The 12,338-nt window shown below is 36.7% G+C and overlaps 1 protein-coding gene across 9 annotated transcripts; it reads left to right on the top strand.

The window, feature by feature from the left end:
* The first annotated feature begins 332 nt into the window (after positions 1–332).
* Positions 333–8,338, top strand: LOC107847994 (receptor-like serine/threonine-protein kinase NCRK). Of its 9 annotated transcripts, none has more exons than XM_047399971.1 (12): positions 333–349; positions 3,334–3,508; positions 4,700–4,746; positions 4,950–5,041; positions 5,366–5,473; positions 5,560–5,670; positions 5,833–6,102; positions 6,184–6,425; positions 6,503–6,799; positions 6,943–7,179; positions 7,273–7,500; positions 7,839–8,338. In XM_047399971.1, the coding sequence occupies exons 4-12, from the start codon at positions 4,972–4,974 to the stop codon at positions 8,166–8,168; spliced, it is 1,893 nt and encodes a 630-aa protein (XP_047255927.1). In that variant the 5' UTR covers positions 333–349; positions 3,334–3,508; positions 4,700–4,746; positions 4,950–4,971; the 3' UTR covers positions 8,169–8,338. The 9 variants fall into 9 exon arrangements, with proteins under 9 accessions (XP_047255927.1, XP_047255926.1, XP_016548124.1 ...); XM_047399970.1 differs by lacking the exon at positions 333–349 and adding an exon at positions 2,203–2,323; XM_016692638.2 differs by lacking the exon at positions 333–349 and adding an exon at positions 4,152–4,301 and having other exon boundaries at positions 3,149–3,508.
* Positions 8,339–12,338: the final 4,000 nt, after the last annotated feature.

The raw sequence follows: 12,338 nt of genomic DNA on the forward strand, positions 1-12,338 counted from the left end.
TGAGAAGTTGTAAGACTTTAGAAAATTTTGCTCTTTTATTTTTTATCGTATTTTTTTTGGGTCGGTATAACTCTTTTCTCGGAGCTACATGTGTTATTGTAGTAAAGTCTTGAAGATTGATATGATGAAGACGTCTGTTATTTACCTTTGAGAAGCTGTACAACTTTAGGAAATTGTATTCTTTGATTCCTTATCGTGTGTTTTTGGTTCGGTCTAACAACTCTACTTCGCTTCGAAGTATTTTTCGCTCAGGATGAGTTCTTGGTACACGTGACATTTCCAGTATCTTCTCTAATTCTCATGAGAAATGAAGAAGTAAACACACGAGCAATACCGCTTTGTTTTCTAGGTATGATGACTTTTTGCAAATAGAGTATTTGAATTCTTCGTATATTATTCCGCACTGTTTTTCATTAGTTGTCATTATATTTTTTTGCACGATCGTTTTTCTCTCTATTACTATTTTGAGTTGCTTTACTTGAGCCAAGGATATATCGGAAACGGTCTATCTACCTCCAACAAGTAGTGTAAGGTTTGTGTACACTCTACATTCACCACGTGAAATTTCCGTCATCTTAGTTAACTTAGTTTTCTTTCTACTTGTACACGTGACATTTCCGGCAGCTTTCTTCGATTCTTATTGACAACGGAGAAATATGAAGAAATAAACAAATGAACATCATTGCTTTGATATTTACTACTACTAAGTAGTAGTAATAAACAGTCTCTCGCATACACTCTACCCTCATCAGTCACCACGTGAAATTTTCGTCATCTTAATTTACGTAGTTTTTTCTATTTATACACGTGACATTTCCAGTAGCTTTCTCCGATTCTTATCGATAACGGAGAAATAGGAAGAAATAAACAAGCGAACATCATTGCTTCGATATTTACTACTACTATCCTTACCACGTACATTTTCCTTCATCTTAGTTCACGTAATTTTTTTCTACTTGTACGCGTGGCATTTTCAGTAGCTTTCTTCGATTCTTATCGACAACGGTGAAATATGAAGAAATAAACAAACGAACATTATTGCATTTTAGAACTGTGTCGGCACAAGAAAAAAAAGAAGAAAAAATAATAAAGATTATGTATATTTGTTGCATGATTATTGGTTGTTAGATTTAATAATGGATAAATTAAATTAATGATAATATATTCTCTTTCAATGAGTATTTTTGAATTCTTCATTGTGGACCTATAGAAAAAGCCACATATTATTATTCAAATTAAATGCTAATTTGCCACTATAATGAACTGTTCATAAAATTCAAATTTGGACAAAAAAAAAAAAAAGAATCATTATTCATAGAGCCAATATTCACGTTTATTGTTAAAGAACATAAATGTACACTGATTTCTTCTTAATTTTCAAAAGATAAAAAGTAAGTTCTGTGTATATTATATCTTCTTCAAATTCTATTTTCGAGATTTCACTGAATATGTTATTGTTGTTATTAGTATTTTAAACTATATGCAAAAATCGCTTTTATTTTTTATCGCTTTTTAATGCATTATGAGGCGTTTGGTCATGAAAATCTTGCGTATTTGAAAAACGTAATTTTCATTTATGAAGTAAAAAGTGATATTTGAAAATTGAAATATTTGGCTGCGAATATAATATAGAATTGTTTTTTAATTTCTATGAGAATTCTGGAGCGAAAAATACGAAAATAACTTTGTTGGTGTTTTTCAAATTCCTCATAAATTTTTTCGAAATCTTATAGCTAAACGTGTTTTTCATAGTTTAACTCAGAAAAAAAGTAAAAAAATTTCATGACCAGATGTCTTGAGTTCAAACCATTTTGCGAACTTAGCAGTATACATAGTGTCAACTTTTGCAAAGTGAATATCTTCATATTTTTTCTTTTAGATTATTTAACTTTAAAAAAAAATAAATAAATTATTTGTAATGTTTCCCTCTTGTGAGAATCAAAAATATTGGTAAACTAGACAAGAAAGGTATTATAGATTTTATGTCATGTCCCTTTTTGTTAATTTCTATATAGTTTTATTAGTCTTTAACAGACAACCGACACTAATTTTGATTTGTGGGTCTCTTTTAAATAAAAAATTTGTTATATGCACGTCTTTTTTTTATTTTTTTATTTTCATATAACATCACTTTCAATAAAGTCTAGTACAATAAAATAAAAATAAAAATCTGCTACTTATATAGTTGATGTTGCAGGCCAGACTACTACAGCTTTTTTAGTTTCTAAAAAATGTCTTGGAAGCAAAGTCTTTTCTAACCGTTGGTATACACACGTACAATTTAACGTCTCGATCAAAAATTACATTATTTATAGTAAATATAGTACGTGTTGAACCTCTTTTTACTTCTCATATATTTACTTTTCATATTTTAATGTTTTGTCGAAAGTTACATTATTTATATATAATAAATGTTGAACACTCTTTGGATTTTTTTGTGTGTTCACTTTTTATATTTTGAACCTCGTTAGTGAAGATACTGACTCCGCGGCTTCTTGTCTGTTTACTTTTCATATTTTAATGTTTTGTGGAAAGTTACATTGTTTATATATAGTAAATGTTGAACGCTCTTTGGATTTTTCGTGTGTTTGCTTTTTATATTTTGAACCTCGTTAGTGGAGATACTGACTCCGCGGCTTCTTGTCTATTTACTTTTCATATTTTAACGTTTTGTGAAAAGTTACATTGTTTATATATAGTAGATGTTGAACAATCTTTGAATTTTTCGTGTGTTCACTTTTTTATATTTTGAACCTCGTTAGTGAAAATACGGGCTCCGTGGCTAGTGAGTATTTCAATGATTAGTTTGTTACTACTGTATTGACAATGTATTAGTTACTGGTTGTTTTATACTTGTTTTGATTTTTGTTGACAAGTCACTTTCTGGTTTTTCTTGTGTTTGCTTTTTATATTTTGAACCTCGTTAGTGAAAATACTGGCTCCGAAGCTATTGAGTATTTAATGATTAGTTTGTTACTACTGTATTGACAATGTATTTGTTATTGGTTGTTTTATATATACTTGCTTTGAATTTTTGTTGATAAGTCACTTTCTGATTTGAAATTTGGTTGCTTTATAGAGTTTGGTAATTTAATATTTTTGTATCTGACAGACCTTTTTTTCTTTAAAATGACTAGTTTTTTATTTCTTGAAATGAGTTTTCTTTGGATGTATATATGTTAATAGAAAACCAAATGTCTTTGTCTTAGGTGTTTGCTATCAGATGACTATTTTTTCATCATATTTTTGGCCTTTTTATTGTTGATCTTTGATGTGTTTACCTTATATGGTGATTAATAAGCATAGTTATATGAAATCCTCTTGCTTTTTCAGTTCAATAATTGTTGTTTTCATCGCGAAAATTGACTCGCTTGATACGAAAGGAGGGCGTAGCTGGTGTATGATTCAAGAAATGTGGTAGGATATACATGTTGCTGATTGCTGGCTTAGCTGGAGTGTCGTTGAGCCGAGGGTCTATTGGAAACGGCGTTCTACTTCTGACGTAGGGGTAAGGTCTGCGAACGCTTTATCCTTCCTAAACCCCACTTTGTGGGATTATACTTGGTATGTTGTTGTTGTTCTTAACTGAGATTGTCGTTGAGCCGAGGTTCTATTGGAAATGTCCTTCTACTTCTGAAGTAGGGGTAAGGTCTGCGTACACTTTACCCTTCCTAAACTCGACTTGTGGGATTATAATCGGTATGTTGTTGTTGTTTTCGTTTTCGACTGAGATTGTTGTCTAGGTTTATGCTTCTGGTTTGTATATGTGGAATTGTATTTTTCCTACCAAATGTTAGGAACGATATACTGTTATTTGTCATGAGCCGAGGGTCTGTTAGAAACAACCTCTATGGACCTGCATACGCCTTACCCTCCCGAGATGGGAATTCACTGGGTATGTTGTTGTTGTTGTTATACATGATAGTAACGAATAATGAACTGTGGGTCGTCTTAATTGTTTGATGTAACTACAGAGTCAAAAATGCTAGATGTTCTTCGAATGCTTCATTTACTCCTGGTAGATGAGCTTCGGTTTCTCTTAGGATACTTACTATCGATCCATGGTTGTCATCGATGATAACTTGCTTGTTTCCATATAGAGTTTAGTTATTCACTCGACCTGATACAGATTCTGCTTGTTTGTGTTGCAGATATTGTTCAATATGTACACTTGCAGAAGTTCAAACCTACTTTACGTTTGTTGGCCTACCGTCTATTAAGTCAAAATTATACTTGACACTCTTCCTGCTCCATAATTTGATTATTATAATTCCAAGACCCCACTTGTGCGATTTCACTCGGTATGTTGTTGTTGTTGTTCTTATTCGGGACCCCACTCGTGCGATTTCACTCGGTATGTTGTTCTTATTGAGTCTAATTATCATGTTAGACCAAACAGAATAACCAAAGTTGTTTCCAGGCTGTTCTCTTTGTCTTTTCTCTTTTCACTGAAAGACAGTTTGTGGATAATATGAAATCTTCTTATTCCCTTGTCTTTTCTCTTTGTACAAGAATAATGGTTTATGGATGACCTCAGATATATATATATATATATATTTAATTATTCTCGAACTCGCAACCTCAGGGTTGGAGGTGGAGGGTGTTTACCATCCGAGCAACCCCTCTTGTCGATTAGGTGCTCTGATGGTAATTTAGTTGGATTTACGCTGTGTAATTGTTTGGGATTGGTTTCCTGCAGAATGGTACTTGAGATGAAGATTTCGTGAATGAACTGCGTACTCTTTGGTAAGATCTCTCTTCGTTCATTGTTTTGAATTATTTATACGGTTACGAAAAGCTTTTACAATGTTTTCGAGTATTAGTACAAGTTAGTTAGTGAACCTCAAAGAACATGGAGGACAATTACATTTGCAAATATTGTACTTTAACTTATGATGTTGTCCGCCTTACAGTTGGTCGTTATTCTGAATTGTCATTTCGCGTTTTAGTTCAGTGATTTGACGACAAGAAATGAGGAGTGGAAAGGAAGCTGCGATTGCTATCATCGTTAGCTTGTTCTGGATACAGCAAGTTGTTGGCGGTGAGTGTTATTGTTGGGAGCATTACGGTCGCATAATAGAGTAGTAGCCTTTCCCTTTTACCGTCCTATCTAGGGTCGTGTCCTCGGTAAGCTGTAACTGCGTCATATCATATCTGATCACTTCTCTCCAATATTTCTTCGGTCTACCTCTACCTCTCCTGAATCCATCCGTGCATCTTCTCATCACATGCCCGAATGATCTCAACCTTGCTTCCCGCATCTTGTCTTCTACCGAAGTCAGTTTGTTTCACCTCAATGAAACAATGTAAATTCTCGTTTAAATGTGCACGCAGTAAACTGAAGCATTGTCTATCTCCTTATCAGACGGGCGTAATGCATCAGTAGTAACAAGTAATTGGACCTGCAGCTGTCTCGCCAACCCAAGTTTTGCCGTTCCAGGAAACTGTTCATCATCCTGTGATTGCAATATTGGTATGATTTTCTTTGCCGCAGTACTGTGACACAGTTTCTGTAGTGTTCAGACTGCTAATACTCATTCGTCTTATGCATTTTCGCAGACAAATTAAGCGAGAACAAATGGATATGTATATGTGCAGCCGATGGCCTTCCTAGAGTGGCTGCTGATCATAACCACAGCAGCTGTTTTACCGCCTGTGATTGCCGTTATGGTACTTTTCTTCGTGTCTGCCGAGTGATTCATTGCATCAACTCTTTGTCGCTACAAAACCTGCAAACTAGTTATCCGTTTTTCTTCTAAAAAAAGTGTCCATCGGAGTTTGCTTAGCTAACAGGTTCAAACAGTTGATTAATTATGTGTTTGTTTCCGATAGGAACTCAACTTGAAATGCAGTCCGCGAAGAAGAAGATATCCAGCAAAGTTATTTTGGTCATTCTTTTACTATGTGCGACGGTCATAACTCTTGGATTTGTTGCTTCGATGTTGTGCTATGCCTATCGAAAGGATAAATATTTTATTCAACGTCCTCTATTTTCATCCGACAAAGACACTAGTTTCAGCAGTGCTGCAAACTTAATACCAAGCCAAGGAACTTCAAATGGAGAACACGGCGGAGACACAAGTTCCTCCAACTGCATTGCAGGTTACTGGATTTCGCTACGTCGTATGAGCTTCCTGATGTCAAGAATTGTGTTAATTTCTCTCTGAACTTTGTATCTTGTAGGTTGTGTTCCGAAAGCATCCATTCTTTTCAGAAGAAAACAGGAAATGTTTTACGGAACGATTATTCAGTTTTCATATGCTGACTTAGAGAGCGCAACCTGTAAGTTCTCCAATTCCAATTTGATCGGGCTGGGAGGAAGTAGCCATGTATACCGCGGTCATTTCAAAGATGGAAAAACTCTTGCGATTAAGCGAATCAAAACTCAGGCAGGGCGCGATGCTGACTGTGCTTTCTTGACGGAGGTAACGCTTACAGCGATCATCCACTTTATACGTTAGACATAATGAGAAGGTTATTCAAATGTTATTTTGTTTGACAGATAGAACTCATATCAAGACTTCATCATCGCCATGTGGTTCCGTTGCTTGGCTACTGCTCCGAGCACCATGGGAAACACGTAGAGAGGCTGCTTGTTTTCGAGTTCATGGAAAATGGCAATCTGAGAGATTGTCTGGATGGGACTTCAGGGAGATATCTTGATTGGAGCACACGAGTCGCAGTTGCTTATGGAGCTGCACGCGGCTTGGAGTATCTCCATGAAGCCGCCGCACCAAGAATTTTACACAGAGATGTTAAATCCACTAACGTCCTATTGGACGATAACTATAGAGCAAAGGTAAACTTTACTGCCACCATTAGATGAGATGGTTACACACTTTTTAACGCTAACCACAAATTGTAAACTGTCTCATGTTCCGTTATTATTTTCATCGTGTAATATCCCGCTGTATCTTTGACTACCTGAATATACATGTCCAGATTACTGATCTCGGGATGGCAAAGCACCTCCAAAATGACGGTATTCCTAGCTGTCCGAGTTCTCCTGCTCGAATGCAGGGAACATTTGGCTATTTCGCACCTGAATATGCGATTGTGGGACGAGCTTCTCTGAAGTCTGATGTTTTCAGTTTTGGAGTTGTGCTCCTTGAACTGATTACTGGACGACAACCAATACATAAGTCGGCCAACAAAGTAGAAGAGAGCCTCGTGATATGGGTACGATAAATGTCTTCCTCCTCTCTCCAGTTTGCATATCTCCATGTATCGAGAGAAAGATAATGGCGATCACTAATTTTCATCTGAATACAGGCTACCCCTCGTCTGCTAGACAGTAGACGCGTGGTCTCAGAATTGCCCGATCCAATGCTGAAAGGAGAGTTTGACGAAGAAGAATTGCAGGTTATGGCTTACTTGGCTAAGGAGTGTCTTCTACTGGATCCAGATTCTCGGCCAACGATGAGTGAGGTTGTTCAGATTCTGTCAACTATCGCACCTGAAACAGCGAAAAGGAAACATTTTTCGCGAGATGACTTCAAGGTACCAACGGCACTAACTAACATGCTTTTCATTCGCCATTTTATGTTTCTGCAATCGCTTAATCGATCTGTTCATTTCACAAACACGTACGCCTGCATCATAGTTTTCTAAAAGAGGTAAGAATACGTTCCGATTTAGCAGAAGCTTCATCTAGGCACATGAAGGTTAGCGCTTTGTCGTTGTAGTTGTGTTCGCTAGCACATTGAGCATTATCCTCGTCTTGTTTTACTTGGCTCTTTGAGCACGGCTCATTCATGTCATCGTGTATTTGCAAGTCCAGTTTCTGTAGTAGTTTGATATACTTACATCGCGCTGAGAGACATGTACGTTATCTATAGGGCTCGTTCAGTTACGACAACAAGAGTAATGCAGAAAGTTCCGGCTTTGTTGAAGACGAGGAGATCAAGCAAATCACATCTGAGAATCACTGCTCAACGCACTGCTTATTACCGAACTGTGAGTTCAGTCATTGTAGCGAAACTAGTCATCCAAAACATGATGTTATCGCAGATGCATATATCGAGAAGCTTCTCCTCCAGAGTTCAAATTCCAAAAGTTGGAGCGCGAATGATGATGAATCAGTGGACTTAACTGAACCGCGTTTTGAGAAATTTCATATGCCAACTGTTAGATCATCGACAGGTAAAAACATAATCGGTACACTGTAGGAACATCGCAGATTTCATTTCTTACGCGCAAATGGCAGTTGATTTCATTTTTTTCAATCGATGTAAACAAGTTTACGAGGAATTTTCTAGTCGTTTTACTGTTGTAAATGATGATCCTAGTTAGATATACAATTTTCTGGAAAGAAAAAGATACAAATTTTACATGACTATATGTTATACAAGAGCAATCAACAAATTATGAAGTGTATACTGCATGTATAATTGATAGAGTAATGTATATATGGAACTTGAAGACAGCGCGGTGCATTAAGCTTCCGTAATGAGCGTCGTTCGAAAAGGATTGGATCACAGAGGTTTATTGTACGCATCCTTATCTTGCATTTCCCTCAAGAGGTTATTTTCATGACTCAAACTCGTGACTTTTGTCGTTACATGACAACTAGTTTTAACATTAAGATTATTAGAGGGTGTACTAATTAGACGCATAACTGGAGTTTTGATGCATCGGAATGTCCTAATAATCATTTTTTAACTTAGCCCACAACAATGTATAAATGTGTATGGGAATCCAAATATACAACTGTATGATATACTTTCACTTATTCTCTTTCCCACTTTATAAAAAAATTGAAGTCTAAACTCAAAATTCCTTATTTTTTGGTCTTTCCCATTTATGAAAAAAACAAGGATATAATTTTTTTTTTAATATAAAATTAATTATTTGTTAGACAACAACAACAATATACCAATATATTTTAACAAAGTGAGATCTGGAGAGGATAAGTGTACGTAGTCCATACCGCTACTTCTCAGTGGGATCTGGGGAGGGTAAGTGTATGCTGTCCATATATACCGCTACTTCTCAGTGGGATCTGGGGAGGGTAAGTGTAAGTAGTCCATACTGCTACTTCTCAGTGGGATCTGGAGAGAGTAAGTGTATGCTGTCCATACCGCTACTTCTCAGTGGGATCCGGAGAGGATAAGTGTACGTTGTCCATACCGCTACTTCTTAGTGGGATCTGGAGAAGGTAAGTGTATGTAGTCCATACCGCTACTTCTCAATGGGATCTGGGGAGGGTAAGTGTACGCTGTCCATACCGCTACTTCTAAGTGGGATCTGGAGAGGATAAGTGTACGCTGTCCATACCGCTACTTCTCCATGGGATCTGGGGAGGGTAGGTGTACGCTGTCCATACCGCAACTTCTCAGTGGAATCTGGGAAGAGTAAGTGTACATAATTCATACCGCTACCTCAGAAGCGAGATAATGAACTTGTTTCCGATAGATCCCGGGAAATTTAAATTTAAATTTAAATTTCTTTTTTAAGCTAACATAAAATGGGCCCACTCCAACATTTGCATTATCATGTGGGCCATACATATAGAATGGGCTTTGGGTAGCGAGATCTCGCTGTCAATGTCGGGCCCAGCCCAACACCTTTCATCAATTTCTTTGCCGGCAGTTCTAACTTACTATGTGCATTTACAGATATACCCCCACCGTCACGCTATTGTATACTCGCTCCCGTTCCAACTTATATGACATAGTTTGAACCAGTACGAGATTTATGGAATAAAGAAACCTAGGCAGTATCAAATTCTTCATATTGAAGTAGATTTATCGAAATTATTGTCACCTTAATGAATAAAATAATTTCAAGCATCTTTAATCAAACATAGAATTAAATAATCCTGCATTTTCTTTGCCATAGTGCGAATGTTGGAGCAGTTCCTCTATGTTGTGGGTGTGGAAGGGGAGGGAGAGGTTTCATTTGGGGGGGGGGGGGGGGGGCCAGTGCATGCCAGGATTTTCACCGAGGGGGTTCACAAGTGAACTAACCGAAGGGGGGTTTGACATCTACTATACGTGCATAAAAAATAATTTTAATCATCTATATATAATATAATCTTTTGGCGAAGGAGATTCGGATGAACATCCTGGGAGTTTGAGGTTGTTGCCCCTCGAAAGAGGCAGAAGCAGTGGCCACCGGAGCTATCCTCAACACCAAACGACCCCTTAACAACTTTACTAATAAAAATAATCTCAAAACAGATTAATATCTCTAACTAAACATAAAATGAAATAATTGTATGTGTATTTTGTTTCGAATTAATTATTCCTTATCCCAGTACTAAACGACCCGTAAATACCTTCATGGATATAAAAATGTACTATGAGAGTACATCATCGTACAATAAAATTGGTCCATTAAAAAAGAAACCTTTCTCTCTCTACCAAATATTTGCATAATCTTGATAGCCAATGTAAAACGAGGAAATCATCTCTTATGATTATTTATAAATTTTAGTATTTTCACTGTGTCGGAATTTCTTTAATTAAGTCTGTCAGGCAAACGCCATATTCGATTATGACTCCGTTGGCCTCGCCATGGGTAGTATATTGGTGTTACCTAACAATCTCCGCCCGTTCCAGCACTCTTGATTCTGATGTCAGTTGTTAGAATTTACAGCTTATGGAGGACATGACCTTTGATAGGAAGGTGAGGAGGACACGAATTAGGGTAGAGGGTTAAGGGGTGGTAGTGCGTCTGTAACAGTTGGGGAGCATTCTTGATTTGTGTCTGAAGTTTCTTGTTCGGTGCTGTACTGTTGAGTGATGTCTATGATTTCAGATAGATAGTTTTAATGTCATCTTGTGGCTAGCGGTGTTAATTTATTTTGCATACTGTACTCGTTTATATACATTTATGTTTTGTGTTTGTTATACTGTTATTGGTCCTAAGCCGAGGGTCTATAGGAAACAACCTTTCTACTTCACCTAATGTAGTGGTATGATCTGCGTACACTCTACCCTCCCCAGACCCCACCACTATGTGGGAATACACTGGGTATGTTGTTGTTGTTGTTAGAATTAAGCACTTACGATCATGTCAAAAGTTCTAGCTGATCATAGCACAGGTACAATTTTATTTCTTAACCGAGCCCAACAATCAAGCATTATATATTGGATTGTGACTCTAACTCGAATCACCCAACCCCCTAGTGAACCTTGCTATAGGTAAGACGTTGGCATTATCAAACAAACCTTACATTTCTGCCGGAGGCTGTTTTTAAGGCTTGAACCTGTGACCTCCTGGTCACATGACAATAATTTTACCTGTTACTTCGAGGCTCCCCTTCAACAAAAGGAAAGGTTTTACACCCTAGTGATGGAGCCCTTTCCCGAATCCTGTACATAGTGGGAGTTTTAATGCACCGAACATGCATAATTATGGTCTCCTAGGAATTTATTGTTGGCCATCCCTCTTATTCAAGGCTAACACATTCTTGTTTCTTCAAGGAAATACAGTCTACCTTTTATTAATTAATTAATTAATTTATTTATTTATAAAAATGCAATAATCATAGTGCTTTAAATAAGTCTTATATATAATGTTACATTAAGTGTACTTGTGCATTGAATTGCTAGCTAAGATAACCCTACATAATTAATAGGTGGTTAGTTAATTTCTTACATAATAAGAAAATAGTAGTAATATTATAAATCCATTTTTTCAATTTAATTTTGAGCTTCAAATTGCATGATCAAACATTTACTTGATATATAATAAGGTAGGCTAAGTCTCAACTATATATTTGAAGCTTCATACTACAACAACAAATAACAACAATAACGATAACATATCCAATGAATCTCACAACTTTATTCCTATCTTGTAAAAATAAAAAAAGTTGTTTTCTATAGACTTTATCTGCTCAGGCTGACTTCCCAAGCGGAGGTCGCAGTATCGATCCCCCTAATGTCTCCTCAATCTAGCTCGTCGCACGGGGTCTATCTAGTGCGGTTAACATCTTCTGTGTAATTTACGAGCGATTGCAAAGTAAGGGATTTACTCAGTGCGCACCACAGAGTGCTCACCCGAAGGACAGAGACTGTGACAGAGGTTGTAGCGTCTGCGGATTTTCCTAGAATTTCTAAAAAAAAAAAAAAGTAAAACATCCGAACGTAGCATGAAAAGGAGAACATGAAAATGTAAAAAGTAACAACAATGAACCACTATCTCAGAAGCGAGTTCGAGAGGTTATTTCCGCTAGACCATCGACTTAAGATGTAATAAAGATACATACAAAAGACGATAAAAATAATTTTAACATTTATATATATATGAGCAGTGGCGCAATCAGGATTTTCATTGAGGGGTCAGAAGTAAACATACGGACTAGTCGAAGGAGGTTCAACATCTGTTAT

This window comes from Capsicum annuum, chromosome 11 (genome assembly GCF_002878395.1).
Source record: "Capsicum annuum cultivar UCD-10X-F1 chromosome 11, UCD10Xv1.1, whole genome shotgun sequence".
Lineage (NCBI taxonomy): Eukaryota > Viridiplantae > Streptophyta > Magnoliopsida > Solanales > Solanaceae > Capsicum > Capsicum annuum.

Coding starts and splice junctions, on each gene's coding strand:
- LOC107847994 (XM_047399971.1), top strand. CDS start 4,972: ATGAGGAGTGGAAAGGAAGCTGCGATTGCTATCATCGTTAGCTTGTTC. Junction 6,103..6,183: donor TTCCTCCAACTGCATTGCAG/GTTACTGGATTT, acceptor TGTATCTTGTAG/GTTGTGTTCCGAAAGCATCC. Junction 6,426..6,502: donor ACTGTGCTTTCTTGACGGAG/GTAACGCTTACA, acceptor TTTGTTTGACAG/ATAGAACTCATATCAAGACT.